The following is a 20959-nucleotide window of genomic DNA, read 5'->3' as shown; positions in this document are numbered from 1 at the left end:
AGCTCAAATAGAGGCGCTTGCAGGGGAGGAGGAGTCAGCCACGCCGATCCTCCATTCACACAACCTCCGCCAAGGGGCTGCCCACAGCCCGCTCCGCTGGACCCAGCCGGACAGACACGCGGGGGGGGGGGAAGGGGGACGAGGAGAGCCGGGGATGGAGGGGGAGAGGTTACTGTGGGAGAATATATCTCCCTACACATCACTCCCACCCTTCTTCTGGTGCAAGCGCCACTAAATCTCATCCTTCTCTTTAGGAGACTTGCGCGACTGTTAGCGGGATCCAGGTGGCCAGTAAGTATGTGTTGAATGACTTCTCCACCAGCTCCGACCGTGTCTGTGGGGACTCCCGAGGGCGGCCGGGTCACAAGCCCCGGGCCTCCGCCCTTGCGGGAGCCGGGGAAAGTGACCCGGCCCGGAGCGGGCGGACCCGTCCCTGCGAGGGGAAAGTGTCTTTCCACCCGCTCACCAGGCGCTCGCCTCAGGCGGCGCCGAGCCAGCCGTGCCGAGGTACCGAGAGCTCTGCCGGCGAGGAGAGGGGCGGGCGCCCTTTGCAAGGGCCCGGGGCCGGCGTGGGCCCGGTCCCAGCCCCGTCCCTCCAACTTGCCTGTGTGTGAGGGGGAAGGAAGAGCCTGGGCAGGCGGGGGAGGATCACAGTGCTGTAAGTAACCTGCTTTTGGGAGATTCACCTGGCCGTGCTCCTGGGCAGCCCCCGACTCTCTCTTCCCTCCCCAGACTCATAGACAGCAGCTCCTCAGCCTGCAGCCCGCCGCCGGCGGCGGCGGCGGCGGCGGCGGCAGAGACGCCGATGGCGCCCTATCCGTTATCCCCTGACGGTCTTTCCAGGCGACTCGGCGGGTTTAGCGTCTACACCGGCAGCGAGGGATGCCGAGATTTCGGCGGCGCTGGAGTTCTCCGGGGGACAGACCGGCAGGAAGCCCCGGGGCGGGCGGCAGAGCCCCGCGGGGCTTGGCGGTACCTGCCGCGGCCAGCCGGGACGCGGGGCTGAGGCGAGCCCGCAGCCGCGCCAAACGTGAGAAGCGGGATCCTGCCGTGTTCCTTCAGAACCGCTAATTAATAATCACCGGAGGGGTGGGGGAGGAAGCGGTGTTGCTCCTACGAGCACGCGTGAGGCAGCTCTCGGGAGCAGTGTGCTCGCAGGGTACGCGGGGGAGCACCGCCCTGGCCCCTGCGCATCTTCACCGGCCACTATTGAAACCGAAAACGTCCGCAGCGCATAGCCGCATCCTCCCCGGCCGCGTCTCCTGCCTTTTGCAGCGTTTCTGTTTGATAGAAGAAACGCCACGAACACTTACCTGCCGCTGGAAAGACCGAGCCCGTTGTCTTCCCGGCGACAAATTACACTTCGGTATTTCCTTCCCCCCGCTGCGTTAAAGGTTGCCGCATGCATCGCCAATCTTGAAACGATATTTTGAAATTCAGAGGGTTCTACGACAAAAGAGATTAAAATCAGGCATTATTAGAGTAGCCGAGTATCATTCAATTTTCTCTTTAAACTCTTTAACCAAAACTGTCGGGTTTTGTTACTATGAAATTACATTAATTTTTACAAACTAACTTCAGAGAATTCCCTTTTCAAATCTCTTTTAAGGCGTGAATCTATTTATTGGTGGAATCTACGTGTAACGTAAGAGCGAAAGACTTGTTGATTATCTTTGCCGGTATTAAAGATCGTCTAAGTTTACAGGATCCGCCGCTTCCCACGAGTACATCCACAACTAAACCACCCTCGGCCGGCACCTGGGACACCACCGGCCCCGGGCCCTTCTCTCGCTCGCCCCGGGCTCCCCGCCCACCTCAGCCCTCCCGCCCGGTACCCGCGGGGGTGCGGGATCGGGATCACTGCTGGGTTTGCCAGGTTCCGATGGGCCGATCCTTGAGTTTCGTCCCTTCATCTCCGTGTCTGAAACGGGCAACGGGCATACAGAAATAGAAGCCTGTGCCCAGCCTAAGCGGAGTATTTAATTTCCCGTGAAAATTAGACCTCTCTTGGTACAAACAGAACAAGCCTTTCCCGTAGGGGACTGTTTTTCGAACCAGTGTGGGGGTGTTTCTTATCTTGAAATAACCAAACTTGATAAATCTTCTTAAAGTGAAAATGTTTTCTTGATCGCTTAGGTCTGCGTTGTTCCACCTGGGAAGAAGAACTGCCGAAGACCTTCCAAACCTTCGCCCCTCTCGCCCTTCCAAAGGTAAAACAAGCAGACCCCTTGCTCATCAAGGCTGGGGAAGCAGAGCTCGGCGGGCGCTGCGGGGTGCCCGCTCGGCCCTGCGCAGCGCAGGGCACCAGCACTCTCCCGGGCCGCCTCAGCCATGCGGAGCACGGAGCGGCCGCGGGCAAACAGGGCGGGCACGTACCGGGCTGTCCGGGCTGTACCGCGTACAGTGCTGTATCCTCAGCACTGCAGCCCGAGGCGGGGGGGGAAACCCGGACCCTTCTACCCCGGGACGGGTTGGGAACTTCTGGAAACGGCCAGCGCTACTTTCCGCGGCCATTCCCCTCTAGCCAGCACGAGGGAAAGGGGAGAATTCCCCGCCCCGCTGCACAGCCGGGCACTCACTCCTGCAGCCCAGGCCGGGAGCGCTGGCAGCAGATCCCTGGGGAGCGCCCCGGCATGCCCGTGGGAGCTGATTCCCCGTGCCGGGGACATGTGCTCGCCTCCTCCCCGGAGATCCCGACCTCGATGCCAGTCACTCCGGCTCCGCAAACCGGACGCCCGCTCCTGAGCCTCGGTGCCCAGCCGAGAGCAGTGGCCGAAGAAGTGGCAGTCGAGGGGACAGCATCTCCTGCTGGTGTCCAGACGCGGGCGGGCCGGAACTTTTTGCCCTCTCCTCTCCAAACACGGCCCGATCCAAATCTTTGCCAGGCAACAATCAGGCTTAATTGTTTTGCTCGCTGTTCCACAGCTATGTTAATTCCTGATAATGCTCAATCTTCGATTGTGCTCAAAGGCACACTCTACAAGATTAAATAACAGGTATTTCCCGGAGGAGAATTATTCTACCGAGAGTCTCACTCGATCCCGAGCAAAAGGGGCTCGGGAACCTGCTCCAGTCCGAGAGGAGCTGAAGCACCTCCCCCGTTCCGCTTTCTCCCCTGCCGTGCCAACCAGTTAAGGGACCGGCAATTCTTACTACCCTATACTAAACTCATCAATGACACCCTCGCGGCTTGGTGGGCAAGGGAACTGACTTAAACAGAGATAAATCCCCGACCCAATCCCACTCACAGCACGCACGGGATCTGTCTCCCTTCACTCAGGGAGCTGATCAGAGTTTGATTATTTAAGTGCCACGAAGAACAGAAATAAAGCTGCGAAGCATCTCCGCAGCGGCCCCGATCCTGCGTTACCCGGTGCCCCCCGCGCCCCGCCGAGCACCGCGGGCACCATGGCAGCCCCGGCAAGGCGGGCTGGGGCTGAGGGGGGCACCGGCGCGTTTTTGAGCTGGGAAGAGGACATTTTGGTTATCCCTTGAGGGGGGAAAAAGGCCTTTTTTGGTGGCACAACGTGCGTGGCCGCTCCCCGGCTCTCTGCGGAGCGGCTCGGGCGCTTCGCTTCCCTCGAGGCGAGGGTCCCCACCCGATGGCGGCTCTCCAGTGAACAGCCCCTCGGCTCCGGGTGACACGTCCGGCTCCCTCCCCGTCCCGCCAGCCCCGTCGCTCAGGGCTCCGCCATCGGCTCACTCTCCGCGAGCCCCGCGGGCGGTGCCCGCCGCTGCAGGCCCCGCCACCCCGGCCCCGGCCCCGTCAGGGAGCAGCGGGGCGAGCTCACGGACCCCGGGGCCGCCTCCCCAGCGCCGCGGCGGAGGGCCGGGCCGGGCCAGGCCAAGTCGGTGGGGCTCGGGCCATTATTTTACCGTAAATCTTTGAAACGCTGGAACTAATTACGGAGAGGATATGTCTCAATTTGTTCCGCATTAGTGCCGCGCCGGGACGCAGACACCGAGCACTGGAAATTGATGAGCCCAGCCCAGCCGCGCCGGGACCACGGCCCTGACCCCGCGTTCACCCCGGATCCAGCCCCGGCACCTGCGGGACCCGCTGGGCCGAGCCCGCTCGTCCCTTTTCCCCCGGCGATGTCCGGTTCGGTGCCGGAGGGGCGCGAGGTGCGGCCCGAGCCAAGTACGAGGTACTCCGGGGCTCTGCTAAATTTATTGGCTCACTGCTGAGACGAGGCTCAGTATAAATCACGGGGCTGTACAGAGCCATAAAGTATCCCTGTACATCCTGCTCTCGCCGGGGCTCTGGTGAAGAGGAGTTCACAGAAAGCCGGGTATCGGTAACATCCTTCAGATCCGGTGTATGTGATGCTTTAAAAGTCTTAGATATACAGTGGGATATACTGATGGAGCAACTAAAGCTATTATGTAGAATTTCTATAGGTATTTGATACATAAAAAAGCAAGGAGGGGTGAGGAATCTCTTATGCTCAGTTCTTGGCATCTCTAATGGTTTTGAAAGTAAGAAAACTATTATTTTGGGAAGAGAAATTAAAAGAATATTCTAAAACTTAATACATTATAAACTGACAGCTGAGGAATTAATTTCTCCCGGGTTGTAGAATGTAGATCCCGCTATAAAGGCAAACTGAACTCTAAATGTAATAATATAGAAGCAAATCAGTAACAATACTGTCACAGACACAATCCAAAGAATTCTTTGAGCCACCTGGAAGGCATTTTTGAACATATGTTGGAAATGTAAACCGAAATTTGTACATCCACAAGTGTACATCCACAAAGCCCTGGTGGAAGCAGACCTGCTGTCCCCAGCCACGTGCTGCAGTGGTTTTGGTACCTCTTGGGTAAGGAAAGGCAGTTTGTGACTGATGCCACCAGCAGCCTCAGGTCTCACTAGCTGCTGGGTGGTACAGGACAGAGGTGGAAGGTGAATTGTCCTTTACCAGTTCCTCTAGTAGACTGACTGGTCATGAGCATGTTTTTCTAAACACTAACCCTCCATGCCTTTATCCTTCAACTTCGTTCTTGAACAAACACACTAACAATGCACACAAAGTCCAAATCTCACTTTGTTCTCGCAAAGATACTTCCTTGGCCAGTCCTCATCAATGGGAAACTAGTGGGGCTCCAGCGAGGCTGCTCTGTCTTACTTCAGCTGGGGATCTGAAACCCTTTTCACAGGATTTTGTTCTCATCCTACACACTTCAGAGGAATTCACAGGTGTAAGCACCTGACTAGGCGGGCTTTAGAGCAAGAGTGGTCCCACTGAAACCAGTGCTTAAGGACTTCAGTCCACCAGGGTCTAACACCCTTGTACCATGCAGCAGGGGAAGCCAATACCTCCTCTGCCTACAGATGCTCAGCTAGTGCCGAAAGCAAGCAGTGAAGACAATGTACCTGGTGCCTAAAGCACACAAGGAACAAAAGCTCATGGGTTCTGTTCAATGCCTCCTTCAAGCTAAGGAGAAATGAAGGGGTGACGGCAGTTTTGCCAGAACACTGCAGGGCTCCAGCAGTATTTGTGGAGTGCTTGGAGACCTTGGGTAAGCAAAGAAACACAGATAGTTGTTGCATTATGCAGCACAGCTCCGGGTGATCCATCAGGGATGTGACCTGTGAGGGGGTGGCAGGGCCGGAGCTGCAGAGCTATTGCGACATGGCAAGTCCCTGCTCCCAGCCCCACTAGCAGAGCATAGCGAACAGCTCCTACACTGCCTGGGGAGATTTTGCTGCCCTCAGCCCCCAGTACAGCCCTTTAGCTTCAACTGAGCATACCCAGTCCTTCATATAACTGCAGCTACATAAAGGTACAAGTCTCTCTTCTCTCTGGACTATATGCACTGATATGCGTGTATTGCAGCAACACGCAAAAGGCAAACAAGCTCATTTTTCTTATCTAGTTGGCTGGAAGCAACAGGCAGCAAAAACGTAGCTCCAACCAAAACAAGAGCTTTCCCAATTCTTTATTCTGAGGCTCTTCACTTAATATATTTTTCTTTCTTCAAAAATCAGAACTTTACAGCCAGTCTCTCCCTTGTGTATGCATCACATGCTGCTGCATGGGACATATGGCCTGGCCACAAGGGTGAATGTACATCTGAAATCTCCAGTTCCTGATGCAAGCAGGAACAGAAGCCCTGGTGCCCTTCCCAGAATGGACTAGGACATCACTGGGTTGTGCAGGTGCCTGCATGGGTCTCACCAGCATGTCACTGCAGGTCTCAGCTGTTTTCACGTTTGTGGCTGTCACTGTTCAGCAGCAGCCTCTGCTTACCCTGCTGCCACCAGCAGACTTTGTCTGGCAAAGCTCATGCTGAGAGTGAGCTACACAGGGACAGTTAGAGATGGAGCTTGCAGAGAGAGGTCAGGGAAGAAAGGAGAGGAGGGAGGGAGCCCACATGTCGAACTTGCCTTAGAAGTCAAATTTCTTCTTCAGGAGCCACAGGAGATTGCTTTCCCTTCAGATTTTGTGTATGTTTGATTCTGCTAAATTCATCTGAGTACTGACTGCTACTATACAGGAATCAAAAGCACTGAGAGTTTGCTGTAGCCATTGAGTCATGGACTCAGAGTGATCACTTGTTTTTCCTTCCTATTACATGAAAGCAGGGTTCAATAAAGTTCAGATCAGAACTAAGAGCTACTTTTGTGATGTCTTGACAAACCTCTCTTGAAATATTTAAGATGCCAGTTGAAAAGAAAGAAGCACAAAGAAACCCTGTCAACTTGTTATTTATGTTTTTTTAAATGAAACAATGAACGGAACAACTAAGTAAGTGTGATTCCTTTCTCTAGATTAGATTGCACTATCATAGATTAATAGCTCTATGAACAGATTTGCAAGTAGCACCATCATGCTAGTCAAGATATTAAAAAAGTTTATGAGCAGTTGCTTAGAAAAAATAAGATAAAGCCTATGGAAATCTGATACTGGTCAATGGTGCATTTATTCAAAAGATAATACTCATTTCAAGTCTCCATAAATCCTTTGCAAATGAAACTTCCATTGTGATCACTGTTCCAGATCTAAACGACTGATTTTTTTTTCGTTGGTGGACATTAGATACATCTATATCAGTAGGTACAAGTTACGCATGTTTGTTCAAATAAGGAGATAATTCTAAGAAGGAGTATCTTCAGAACAAGATGGGTTTTTTTAATTATTTACTAGCAGCTTAATTTACATGAAAATATCACATTTGTGTGATTTGCTTAAAAATTCAGAGCTTCCACAGTTTCAACCAGTTAGTTTTGAAACTGAGCCCAACCCAATGCCTGCTCTGCTCCCAAGAGCCTCGCTTTTTGCAATATTAATCACACGGCTGCACTCTAAGCAGCAGCAACCTTTGCTATTTCTACATGCATCTGAGGAAATGGGTTCTACTGTTTTGAGCAGCTGGTGGAAAACAAGGAATACTCTGAAAGACCAAGCAGAAGAGACCAGGGGAAAAGTCTGTCCGCCCATTTTCCCAGCTCCGTGGTCTGAGCTTCCCAATTTGTAGAAGCCTTGTAGTCTTCACTACCTGGGTCTTTGCATGCTTCTCTCCTAATTGGTCAAATCCAAATGGATTCGCAGCTATCAATTTACTCTCAAAACCTCTGGGCAGAAGTCAAAATAAGTTCAGCAAATTGGTTGGGTATCAGCTAAAACACACCTAATTTTTCATCAGATAAACTTCTCTTAGAGGAACTACTGGAGTCAGCTTTAGACAGACACCAGATCTATAATGAAATAATTGTATGTATGGGTAACAAAAACACCTTGTAATAGCTACATGTCCTTTATCAAGGAATGAAAGTTCTTGAATAAGTCGAGTAGGTTCATGAATGATTTTCCTTATTTTACTAGTTGCTGTTTAAGGATAAAACCCCCTCTCTGGCCAAATAAGGTTTTCAGAGTACTTCACACTTGCAATATACTCCACCTCGACACCATCTACCGACAATATTCATCCAGATATGGAAAAGGCTTGGGCCCAGATTGATGAGGACATACGCAAAGGCTTATGCAATTGCCACCTAATGCATCTTCAGAGATCATGTCCCTTTGGATAGCTGAATCCAACCTTGCAGGCTCCTGCATCAAAGAAACGGGATCAACCCCATAACCACAGAAAACACATTTGCACACACAAGTTCAGAGGAGGCAGGTTTTCTTCAAGAGCTGTAATACATAGTAATGCTGACCAAAGAAGCAGCCCTAGGCTGGCCAGCACCCAAGGGATGCTCTGGGCCACCCAGCAAACAGAAGGAATCCAAAGAACCTCAAACACAGTTAGAAGATGGGAAGCAGTGTCCACTCCTGGATGCCAAGTTATTAGGCGACTACAGAGCTATGCTTTGTGGAGCACTGCGAGGCTCTGAATAGTCTTGTATGACTTTTCCCAAATCACAGAAGTCCCCTGGGAAACTTCAGTAATCAAACAAGATCTCGCGGTCAGGAAGCTTTTCTTCATCCAGCCAATTTTATTTCCCCTTCATCATTCCATCTATTACTCATTACATCCTCCTGCCAAACTCGACATAATTCTTCTCTCTCTCTCATGCTTACATGTTTCAGTTACATATAGACCATTACGGCCTTTCATTCCAGCTTTTCCTACCCCTTATTCAGGTTGCACATGTTTAGTCCTTTTCATTTTTCCTGCTGTCCTCCTCTGAGTTTCCTCCAACAGCATCTCTCCAGAAGAGAAGCACTTGGAGTTGAACTAAATATTCTGCAAACAATTACATTTGGCAGTCTCTAAATGCAAGGACACACAAACCGATGACTAAATCACCTTGAACAACCAAGTGAGAGTTCAAAGCCATAAAATTGTCAAATCAGGATAGGGAACTTTGGATGACACTGCAAGATCAACTTCAGAGGAAACCCTCAAGTAAGGATGTCTTCAAAAAAATTCTCCGGTCTGCTTTATGGTCCTTGTCTCAAGGAATGTGTCGTTAAGTACATATTTGCAGTGATTTTAATGTACAAAGTATTTCATAAGCATTGTGCTGCTGTGACATTAGGAAGATACCGGTAACTGTGTATTATTCTTACAATCTTATAATATATCCTTGAGATACAACTTAATTATTGTTCCAGGATACTGAAGTTCATGCAAAGGCAACTTTTTACCCAATTAAGTCATATACGGTTGAGCAACTCATGCTTAACACATTAGAACATCACCACGTTACACAGTTACAATAGTTTGCTTCTATCATCACATCCTGCTTCAAAGAAACAGCTTCTGCAGCCTTTCACTGCTGAAAAGGTGTGGTTCTTATCCATAAACAAGGCAAGGTCATTCCACAAACCAGAGCATATTACAAATTATTCTTCGTCTATACTTCCTAAGCTCAGGATGAAAGACTTTGAGTTTAGTCTTCTGAAGATGGCAAATATGGTAATTTATCTCTTCAAAACCTGGGAGCACTATATACTTGAAATTGGGTTTACATCCAGTCAGAACAGACAGTTATCTAAATACCCATTTTTGCTTAACTTTATCAGCTTTATGACTAGACCTTGATAATGGTGTCTGTTTGTGTAAGGTGCCAAAACTGATATGGAGCTACATTATCATGCTCTGAATTCAGAGTCTGATTTCCTTTTTATAACAGACAAGGCAGGTGAAGTTGCGGGAACTTCAGAGCACACATCAGCCTAAGGAAAGAGACACGAGACAGGTACTGGCACTGTGACATGCAGTGCAGCATGTTAAATGAGCTGTGTGCAACATACAGCTAAGCAGTAACTTCGGTTTTAATCTGCAGAAGGTTTCAGGTTTGGAGTGAGTCCTGATGCTTTCTGGGCCCTTGCCCAAAGCACGTGCTAGGGCCTCTCTAACAGCACAGTCCAGCTGGGGTCACTGAAACATTCACCATGCCTGGGAGAAAGGCGATTTGCCCCAGAATTAAAATAACTACGGGAGCTTTCAATGCCAGAGCAAGAAACATCAGGGCATCATTCAGAATGGGCAACTGGCAGATTGAAAGGATCATGAGTACACAGCAGGAAGGAGACATCTCAGTGAAACACCTGCATCTACCTGCTAAGCCTGCAACTCTGTGGAGCAGAAATGGCACGTAATGTGCATGTCCCAGTCCAAGCCCATGTATTTGTACTAGAACTACAGGCTTACAGGATGGTTTCTCTTTCCACAGAGCTGCTCTTTCCATCTCCCCTGACTGCTTGATCTCCTCCCCCTGAATGTATTCTTACTATAAAAGAGAAGGATGCACTCCATTTCAGTCTTTCCTAGGTAACTGAGAGGAGCTATACAGCACAACTCTTGCAGATACTTTTCACATCAAGGACACAAAGGTGCTCCAATTACCTGGCATACATATACCAGGTGAAATGAAGCGAAGGGAGGGTTATCCCTCCTCCCCTCTCGCCTGCCTTTAGCACTGCCTGCTGCAGCACATGGCTCTGCGCCCCACCTCATGCAGTCTTGGACTCTTGGCTGTTCTCTGACTTCTCCCCTGTGAGCTGAGGCCACGTTCTTTCTTGACTGTGGCCAGAAAAAAAATAGGTGGCACAAGGTATGCAGGTATAAGTCCCTATGACCGCTGACAAATCTCTAAGTACTTATGTGGATTATGTTGGAAGCATATTCCTAGAGATACTGTTCATAAAGTTATACTGTTTATAAAATCTTCTGGGGTGAACATTGCTCAATGGAAAAGCAGCACAGAAATTTAACAAAAGCCATGCTGCAAAAATGTAAAAAAATAATTCTCCCACAGGAACTGAAAGGCATTTCATACATGTCCAATGAGACATTAAAAATAATTATGTGGAAGAGTAATAGCTCCCTTGGTTGTTTTAATATATTTTTGTCTACAAACAAGAAATGTTCTCTAAACTGCTGCCTTGGCTTGGCTTGAAAGGTCTCTCAAACAAAAGCCCTTCAAGTGACCCTAAGATTATTAAAGCTCAGTAACAATGAATGTGGATCTCAGTTCAAACAAAGACTGTAAAAATAAAAAGACAGCAGTTTCGGTCTTGGAAATGAGTATGCCTCAATAAACTGGCAACACACAGAACGTATTTTTGATCAACAGTCATACCTTCTCTGAACAAAACCAAACCCTTTTGTCTAAAGTTTTCAACATTGTTTTTTTCTCAAACAATAATTGCAAATAGCCTCACTTGTAGTACAAATGGAAAGGTTGGATGCTGTGTCTGAATTTAAACTTTTCAGAGTTCATTCAGAGAGCACTTCATATCACCAAGGTGGGGGGTTTTTTATTCTATTCTTAATGATTTTTTCCTCCAAAACTTGCTAGATGTCATTAGTATCAGCTGAAAGGTTTGTAGCAAACAAAAATTGCCAGCAATGCCAAATTACAAAGCTTAAACACTCTGATCTGTGTCTCCCATGAGAAAGATACAAAGGTTGAGATGTTCAGTGACAGACATTAATGTCAGATGCCAAAGCAGGAAAAGCAAACATAGGAGTGGGGAGAGATATATAGGCTCCATAGAATTGCCTGTTTTGAAAGTCATATGTCATTTAAATAGTCTCTATAACCAAAGAAATTAACGAAGAATATATTTTTGTGCAGTTTGCTGGCAGAACATACCCTGCTGCCAGTTGATAGAGTCAGTTTTGCACTTGTGAACTGTTAAGTTCACAAAAAAGAGACAACTTTCTGGTATCCGCTTCATTGCTGTGAGTGCCAACAGCTGTTCACTGCATTCCCTCCAGGCACAGGCCAAAAAGGATGTTGCCAAAGCAAGTGGACCATACAAAACATCAGAATGATCACAGTTCCATTTCCTTTGTGTCTACCACACCTACTTTTGCAGCCAGTGGAAGAACTGGAGAAGTAAGGACTGTAGCTACAGCTGGGAGAAGGGGACAATTTCCCTAAGGAACAGTGGTCCTCTGTCCCTTCCACCTAGCTCACCAGGCAGCTCACTGGACCATCATGAGTTGCTCTGGCTTTCCATGTGTGCTCCCACTCTCCTTTCTTTAGGAGCAGCAGCCCAGCTCTCCAATCCCTGCAGCACACCCATCAAATTTATATCATGAGTTCCATTTCCTATTATCAATACAGTGGCATCAGGCAGACACAAATGTTTAGCAATTTCTTAGCTGGGTAGACCACGTCATACTAAAACTCTCTGATGTTTCCACTATGGAAGTTCACCACCACTGGGAGTACTGATAGAGGTGAGCAGGTGGATCAAAATCTAACACGTTTTCCCCAGACACACACCCTCTATACATTAAAAAGGCAGAGAATGGCTGTGTAGAAATGATTCCTCTCCTCTGCCATGGCCAACCAATCTTGTCTCTCCTTTGCTGAACACAGGGCTCAAATGGGCTTGATATTTGCAATAGAGAAAGTACATACAAACCTGTCCATCTGTCTTAACAGCTTGGAAGCTGTAACATCACTTCTCTACTCGGGGATGCTTAATGACTGGAACTGGATTAGTATCCTTGCTGACCAAAGCTTTCTATTCAACCTATTTCTATTCAGAGCAGTAAATTAGCTACCTTTGTGTTATGCCTGATTCCTGCCCAGGGGGTTAGGGAGATATTTGTTCTGCATAACCATGGCAACAAAGTTGGCAATTAGCACCAAGTTTGGCTATTGCTGTGAACAGGAATTACCCTGTGAACTCCATTTACCAGGCACCAAGCAGCCAGCAGTTTGACAGTGATGCATGTAATACTGTGATGCATTTAATACCGTGAAGACTGGATTTGAATACAGTAATAATAAAAGACAGTATAACCTATCAATCTACCTCTTTCTCACTCTCTCCCATGTTTCGAGACATTTGTATTTTCTTTTGGATTTAGTGGGCATCTCTGCTCCTTAGTCATCTCTTTGCTCTAGCATTGCAAAGACTAATGCACCAAAGCTCACCTGTAGCACGGAGCGATCACGCAGTTCCCTGAAAGTACAACTTCTCTTAGTACATTTTACACAATACATTAAATGAAGCACAGGACAAAAATTAGTAAGTGTATGCAGATGGAAAATGTTTCTGAATGCAATCTGGAAACAAAGACAGATTAAAAGACAACATGTAATTTACTGAATAGATCAATAGTTGATAATGCCGTTACTGATGTTCCTCAAAGCACTGGTTTACTTTTAATGAGAATTCCCAATCCCTAAATGCAGGAACCTCCTCTCTATTCTGTGTTTATACAGTACTTAGAAGAGTACGGCACTGCTCTGCCACCAGGGTTCCTAGGTGCTTCAGCGGTACAAATGAAGAATAGCAGCAGATGAAAACTGATTATTAGAAAATCTTAATGCTTAACAGCTTATCTCAACATCTGGTACAAAGAAACCAGGGCTTGGATTTCAACATTAATTCTTCTCAGAGTTACTGATTGCTTTTGCCAGTTGCATAATTTTTATAGTTGGTACAACTCTTGTTACTCTAAAGTTAGATATATGATGATAGCTTTATAGGCCTCAGTATTTATCTTTTTATTACTGTTATTTCTGTATAAAAGTGGGGTAATAGTAATGAGCTGCTCGGTCAGAAAAGAAACCCTCATCATGTTGAGTCTCTGAAAGCACCAAGATCACCTGCAACACACTACAAATTGCTGTTCATAATTGTAGAATGAGTTAGGAAAAGGAAGATGAAATGGAGAGAAACTGGGTCTAGTGAATGAGCTATTTATGAATTTGAGAGTCATGTTTTCTTCACGAGGATGGACAATCAATTAATGTTGATGGCTGCTCTGCTCATAAAGAGGAAAACTAAATACCTTTATCATTAAATAAAACATGGCAATACATGCCAGAAGATTCCATCCTGGTATTTATTTTTTTGTATCAACAAAAAAGCCAAACAGAAGCATGATGTCTGTTCAAGGAAATGGCAAACTAGGACTTTTCATTTCAAAAGGCCTATTAATACTTAAGGTGTACTTAGCCATTTCTTTATAATTTTTTATCTTCTGAATTAAGTAAAGCTACCTAACACCTGAAACCATGCTAAGGTGAGGAGAAAACCATGTTTGGACCTATACCATAACCTTTTAAGAAGTCAGCAAAGTCTCAAAGATACCATGTATTTGTCTCGCAAAGGCAACATTTGGGCAATGCATTAAATACAGAGGGAAAGAAGAGGGATATAAAAGGAATAGCCTAATGATAGCAAAAATTCTGTGAAGCCAATCTAAGCTAGGCAGGACTAGCTGTGCCATGCTTTGCTTGCAAAATACAGAAAGAAAGAAACCCACCAATATTTTTTAAAAACAAAATATGCATAACCTGACAGAAAAGCACTAACATGTTTAACGCATCATTTCATATACATATTCAGTTTAATCCAAGAAGTTAACAATTCTTGGAAAACAAAGCAAAAATATTTTATCTTCGTTCAAGCAAAGCATTTGAAGGCAGGTTCCCTTAGGAAACAAGGCTTGTGTGATTGCACTGCCAGTCCATCTGTCCCTTGAATAACTTCTCGACCTCAGACCTGTTTCAGCCAAATTCTGTACAGACATGACATTCCCAGCAGTGCTAAGTGTGCACAAAGTTCAAGAAACTGGCAGCTCAAGAGAAACAAAGGGAGCTAAAGTAGTGCCCCCACTCAAGCAGCACAGCCATGTGAGCTCAGCAGTAATTTGCAGTTTGGCTCCCCCCGGCCAGTTACTCATCAGAACTAACTACAGCATGTGCTATCATTGCCCAGCTGTTATCTGAGGAGAAGTAAAGGAAGTGAGGGGAGTGGGAGGGGAGAGAATCACAGGGGATATGTGGGGAGCAAGAGCTGAAGGGTGGGCAAAATGCTCGGAGGCACGCATTCAAACCCAGGCAGCTAGGATTCATTAGTTCCACTGTCCCAGAACAACTTGTTTCTGTTTGTTTCAGCTCAGCCAAGAAACTAGTAAAAGGAGTTACTTGAACAGCTTAGTTGATACTGGGCTTTCAAAACCTCCATTTGCTGGCATTTCAGATGCTGCTTCCAACCATGGAGGCTTGTGCACGTAGAAGATTTGATCTGTCCTCAGCAAGATGAACTGAAGATTTGCATTGGCAGAGGAAGAAAAAGATGCATAATGACATTGATCTAGAGGTGCAACAAACATCAGGTTGCTTTAAGTACTTCAGAGAAGAGCTTGTATCTTTCCAAAGGGGGATATTTTCTGCTTCTTTTCATCTGCACTATTGTCTCCTATAAACCAATCTTTTACTCTGCTTGGGAATAGTAGAATGTGTGAGTAAGGACAGAGTTTACTAAATGCTGAATTAGTTGGGATTGATTTAACCATCTAGACTTTTACTTGCTCTTAGGATAACATGCTGAACTTTGAAGTTGTTTGATGCCATTTTTTCTAAGTAGTATGTAAACTGATTCTCTTTTATTTCCTATAAAGGACCCCATAAAAAGTTGTCCCGTGACATACACGAAAGGAGCCCAGTCAGTCTTCTCAGTCTCAGTTTTCAGTTTTTCCCATGCGAGAAGACCTGTGACACCAGCTCTGCTGTAATGGTACTCTCCATTTCTGAGCATCATTAAGCATGCAGTGACATCCAAAATCAGCTTCAGTTTTGCTCTAGGCAGGGCAGAGAGACAGTCATTAGCAGGGGGCTTGAGAAGGGCAGAAGTGGGATTATCACCAAAGGAGTGAGTTCTAGTGTCTATCAGATCAGCAGTTGTCATTTAAAATTCCAGTTGTTATTTCTAACAAAACCATCCCTAAAGGAGTGGTACAAACCCTCAGAAAGCCTTTGCTGGTTCCAAATGCAGAGATCTAACCCTTCCATGGTTTTCTCCCAAAACCAGCAGTAGTTGAGTTTCCCAAAGAGCAAGTTCAATATCCATGGGAAGGAGAAGTTTTGACTGTTCTTCAATGTCTTGCTAGCTATGGGGTGGGACTACTAGCACTTGGGGCTAAACCTTCTCGATAAAAGTTTCCCATCCTAGCGGCTGTGTCTCTTTAAACTGCCCGGAAGTACCTGCTTGTCCTGAAGACCTGGCCATGGGTTACCCATGTGGGCCTCTGGGGGTTTCTTCTTCATTGCAGTCGAGATGCATGGCAGGGGGGTTGGAACTGGATGATCTTAAGGTCCTTTCCAACCCTTACTATTCTATGATTCTATGTGGGAGAAGAAGAGAACAAACAAGACTGGTATGTGCCCAGGTATCACTCAGAATAAATGGCCAAAAAACACTGCAGAGAGGAAAAGGGTCTTGATTACTCAGTTCAGATGTAACATGTGGCACCATGAAAGAAAGAAAAGCAGCAGGATTTGCCCACTGGGAAGTTTTAGTAGACAATTTCATCCTGTGGGTTGCAGCATTCTGCAGAGGTAAGAAGAAAGGTGAGATGCAAGAGCCAGAAAGGACCACGCAGACTCACTGGCAGAGCAGACCTGGGTGCAGCCACATAACAATAGAGCAAAAGTCTTTGCTGAAGAGACTGTTGTCTTCAGAGTTGTTTCAGGAGTGTGGAGGGGTGCGAAGAGGTTTGGGAGGAAGTTAAAGATGGCTGTACTCACTCTCCTGCCATCTCCTGTCCAGGGTATGCCAGACATCTTTCTTCTCTGTTCTCTAGATGCTGCTTAACAGGTTGTGTAAGTAAAAACGTTAACAATAAGGTAATCAAGGCAGCAAGAAGTGAGCTTTCATACCAGCGAATCCACAGCTGCTTTTTTCATAGTCTTTCCCATTGCTGGCCTTTCATCTGGACAGTCACATTCACAGAGCTCTAACTTGTACCTATGAGAGATGTATGCCCAAGAAAGCCCAGACCATTCTCTGTTGGCTCCATTCATCTGGCATTTGTGTTCTTAGATTTCCTATTGTCCAGACAAGGACTCTGACAGGGCTAAGCATCTCCACAGCAAGCAAATAAATCCAGAGCACATCAGTGTCTCGTATATCAGTGTCTCATAAGGCATCACTAACTTCCCACACTTTCAAAACAGATCCAAGAAGAGAAACCAGCTACAAGAATGCCCCATATAAGCTAAAGAATCCCTAGCTTAGAAGGCAAGCAGGATTACATAGGCATGAACTTCAGCTGCAGACCTACCTGTATTCAGTAGCACCCAGGGCTGTACAAAAGGAAAAGAAAACACGGGATTACAAGGCGAGTGCACATTTGCATTACCTCATTTTTGATGAACAAGGCTTCATGAATCATAACTCAGAATTGCTTAGAACTGAGGTGCAATTCGTGTTTACCTGCTCTTTAGCAGATAAGGAGAGGTCAATTTTGCTGTGCTTCACAAAAGGAACGCTGCCACAGCTCTCTGCGCAGTAACTGCAACTAGAAGTGCCCAAGACCTAACCTGGTTCTGACACAAATCCTTCCATGAGTCTGCAACTGGCCTTCATTACTCTGGGTTTCCTACTGATTAGGATGCGAGTGACAGTGCTGGGGCTAGTGTACAGCACAGCACAGGTCATCCTGCAGCTCTCTGGATCATGTGTAGTAGCAGCATCAGGTAACTTCTTTAGAAATTAAGCTTTAATTGAACTTGAGTGACTAATATGTTCAAATCAGAAACTTTCCTGTGGGTTTTAAAAATTTAATTATATTCCACCCCCAAATTTTCCTAGTGCTACTCATTGAAAATACACAGCTGCACTGGTGAAGCTGTCAGTGAAGGGAAGCTAGAGGTTTTGGCAGCTGCACAGAGGGGAAGAGGTGAGGCCCTGGACTCATGAGAAGGCATTGGAGACAGTTTGGGTTTGGAGATCTCTGGGGTCTGCTGGCATTTCTGGCGATCTGAAGAAAACTCATTTCACCCCCACCCTTGTGTATAAGGCAGAGATGACTTGGTTACAAGGCTGGGTCTTTGTCCCAGCACTTTTAGTGACATGTAATGTGACCATAGCCAAAACAGAGTCTCATTCCTGCCTCCATCTGTAAAACAGAGGCGATGCACTTTCCAAGATGAACATAAAGATCTGGGGCAATTTGGGAAGAGAGTTCTCACTTCTACGAAACAGATGTGTTTGAGCTCACAGAAGTACTTAAGGCATGTGCTGATGTTCCCAGCATGGATTGTAGCTCAGGAGCATTGCATACACAATTCTGAGGTAGAGCACGTTCTCAGGAAAGAACATGTTCAGTCATACAAGTTGCTCTGAAGGACCTACACTGAGCAAAAGAGCAGCCTTCCTGGTATTATTTTCCTTTGCATGCCACAAAAATACTTTTGCTCTCTTTGAAGCAAAGTTCACCTTTTTCTACATTTATACAGCCCCTATCACTGGGGAGGGAGCCAGCAGTGTGGCACCAAGGCACTGCCACAGAAAAAAACAGTAGCAGAAATAATAATTCTTTAGGGAATTTATTTTCAACCTATATTTTAGACACTTAAAACGTAACAGAGAAGTAAAACCTGCAAGACATACCAATATCCTCTAAATAATTTCCTAGGATTGTGAAATACCATAGGGGGAAAAAAAGAGAAATAAAATCACTACTTTCAAAACAAAGCTGCCTGCATAAAATGGGACTTTCCTGTGCAAGAGATGCCATTTCACTACAGTGGGTGAGAAGTGCTATATAAAGTATTGACTAGTATTAATTCTTACTGCTGTTGTTTGAGCTGCCTACACTGTGTATCAGAGAAATATCTCTTTCCCAGCCATACAACAAGACACTTGTGGCTCAGAAAAGCCAGCTTTCAAAACACAACCCTAAAGGAAGAGGTTCCATACCGAAATCACACAGCATTACACTGTCACTGACATTACTATCAGACTTGCAGAGCATTGCAAATGATATGACTCTTTTACTCCTGAACTATCCTCAGGAACATATATGAACTATGGATATTAATAGAGTTTCCCCTACTCAGAGGTCCTTTCCAACCACTGCCTGGGGGGGGAATATTCTGCAGTTCACATTGCAGTATGCAATTATACAGGTATTACAAGATATTGGATAATCCAAATAAAATAATGAGACAAAATAAAGACACATTATTGAGGGGAAGAGATTCATGGCATCTCCAAGAGATAGTAATGGCTAACCCAGGGAACAGCTTTCACTGAGGAGTGTTTATGGCAGCAGGGAGAAGCTGTCTGCACAGACTCTTCAGAAGGAGGAAGAAGTTCACATTTCACAAACCTGAGTTACCAACTGCTCAGTAGCACAGGGGTGACAATGTACCTCCCACAACAGAGGGTCCAGCTAGGAAAAGTATTTTCTCTAAAAGCTTGCCATGCCTTTTCACAGCTTCTGCAGTAGAGAAAAATGTTACTATCGCCAGTTCTGAAGCACTCTGCCTTACACGCGCTGTGCAGGTGTAGATGAATTGGCGATATCTAAGGTGGTGTTAATTGGGACCCACTTCTTCAGTGAATATGAAAGAAAAACAGTGCATGTGCTCTCACTGACACTGTGAAATCCCCCTTTCCCGCTCTGCAGAACTGGCAGAGCTCTCCTTGATGGGGTAATGTAATAGCAGACCAAAATGTGCAGCTTTCAGCAGTGTACATTAATGAGAGAAACAAAACAGGTTTATCAAAGAAAAAAAAGTGACTCTGACCCTCCTTGGAATCAAATCAAAGAGTATCTAACAGCAGCAGCAGATCTCCAAGAAGAAAACAAAGCCAAACTAGTTTAAAATAGGTTCAAACAAGAATATATGGGGGGTTTTCTGTTATGGTCATTGCCAGCCAGATTATGAATGGTTACAAATGTTAAGGGCCTTTGAGTTGCTCAGATCTTTAATCCATCAAATTGGTCATCACTAGGTGCCAAGCGATGACCTCAGTCAGAAGCCATAAATCACTGCTCAGTTACAGAACCAAGCCTGAAAGCTCCCCCAAGCACTGCTCCTCTCAGCACTTGCGAAGGGGGAAGACAGCCTGCCTAGGATTTTGGATTAGCTGATTTAACAGAAGAAGACAAAAAAGCTCCCAACTCCAAGTACCAAATTTTGCATTAGCAGAAGCTGGCATGGAGCCTATGAATCAAAAAAAAAAAAAAAAAAAAAAAAAGGAAAAAAAGCCAGACTGTGTGCTTTGCCTGTGGGTTAACAGCTGAAAGATCTGCTTACAGTGTGGTCCCAGGAAAAGATTCAAAGCAGTATAAGAAGTTAAAGCCATCCCTCTAGTTGCTAATCCTCTTCAGGGCATCGCAAGCCAACTCTCAGTTACTACACTTTGTAAAGAATGCCTAAGTCATGTGCTGTTTACCAACAAATATCATTGCAAGTTCCCAGAAAGTTCATATTCCATTCAGAAGAAGAGGAATCACTTCCTATACTCTATCTGACATATGTACCAAAGATGATGAAGCTTTAAGTATGAAAGTTAGTTCATCTTTAGTAATGTAAATAAAGCAGGTGTTCACCTACAGAGCATTTTTCAGTAGGAACTGAATGATAAAAGGGACCTTAAACAACCATGGTGTTGTAAGGATTTTGAGGAGCTAAGAAAATGTAAGGGGAGGAGGAACAAAGGAACATTTAAACTAGTAGAGAAGAGATGTGGTTACATTTTTCACCACTGAGCACTTTACAGCAAACTGTTTCCTGTGGTAGGACATCTTTCATGAAGCCTTCCATCATCTCTCTCTTCTAGTAACTGTTAGCTTGTTTTTTCAAATATTTTTATATAGATAGATATATTTATGGAATACATATAAGTGACACTAAGTAACAGAATTATAAATTACAGTAAACACACATATTGAGGTGCTGTACAGTTAAATACAAATATCTCCAATACTGTTTGGAGCTGAAGATTGTGTCTGCAGTAACAATAACCTACAAAAAGACTAATTCTCAGAAGGTTTTTGCACATCCCAGATTAGGATGCAGCAATTACAGAAGAGGCCAGTCAGATTATTCATTCAGACATAAATACGGGGGTCAGGGAACGGACTGTATTCTGGCAATGAAATCTTACCTCTCACAGTCCAAAGTATTATCTTAAATGATAATTCGTCAGAATTCATCAGGCACTGGCAAAGTAAGTATGGGAGGGATGGGGTGGTGTGGGGGTGTAGAGGGGTTGGAGTTTGCTTACGA

At 45.8% G+C, this 20959-nt stretch overlaps 1 protein-coding gene across 14 annotated transcripts; it reads left to right on the top strand.

The window, feature by feature from the left end:
• The first annotated feature begins 82 nt into the window (after positions 1-82).
• LOC115607636 (translation initiation factor IF-2-like) lies at positions 83-6745 on the top strand. Of its 14 annotated transcripts, none has more exons than XM_030485159.1 (5): positions 298-658; positions 844-1030; positions 1706-1831; positions 2137-2210; positions 3941-6745. In XM_030485159.1, exons 1-5 carry the CDS (start codon positions 307-309, stop codon positions 4186-4188), a joined length of 987 nt encoding a protein of 328 aa, XP_030341019.1. In that variant the 5' UTR covers positions 298-306; the 3' UTR covers positions 4189-6745. The 14 variants fall into 14 exon arrangements, 11 of the variants coding, with proteins under 11 accessions (XP_030341018.1, XP_030341016.1, XP_032775789.1 ...); XM_030485161.1 differs by lacking the exon at positions 3941-6745 and adding an exon at positions 2588-3014; XM_030485160.1 differs by lacking the exon at positions 3941-6745 and adding an exon at positions 2525-3014.
• The last annotated feature ends 14214 nt before the right edge of the window (positions 6746-20959 follow it).

The sequence above is a fragment of the Strigops habroptila genome, chromosome 4 (genome assembly GCF_004027225.2).
Source record: "Strigops habroptila isolate Jane chromosome 4, bStrHab1.2.pri, whole genome shotgun sequence".
Lineage (NCBI taxonomy): Eukaryota > Metazoa > Chordata > Aves > Psittaciformes > Psittacidae > Strigops > Strigops habroptila.
Note: the sequence above shows the minus strand (reverse complement) of the source record. Positions and strands in the feature narration are given on the sequence as shown.

Excerpts from the sequence above, each read along its gene's own strand:
- LOC115607636 (XM_030485152.1), top strand. The coding sequence starts at position 307 with ATGACTTCTCCACCAGCTCCGACCGTGTCTGTGGGGACTCCCGAGGGC. Across the intron at positions 659-843 it reads CGGGGGAGGATCACAGTGCT|GCGACTCGGCGGGTTTAGCG; the intron begins GTAAGTAACCTG and ends CGGTCTTTCCAG. Across the intron at positions 1,832-2,136 it reads CACCTCAGCCCTCCCGCCCG|GTCTGCGTTGTTCCACCTGG; the intron begins GTACCCGCGGGG and ends TTGATCGCTTAG.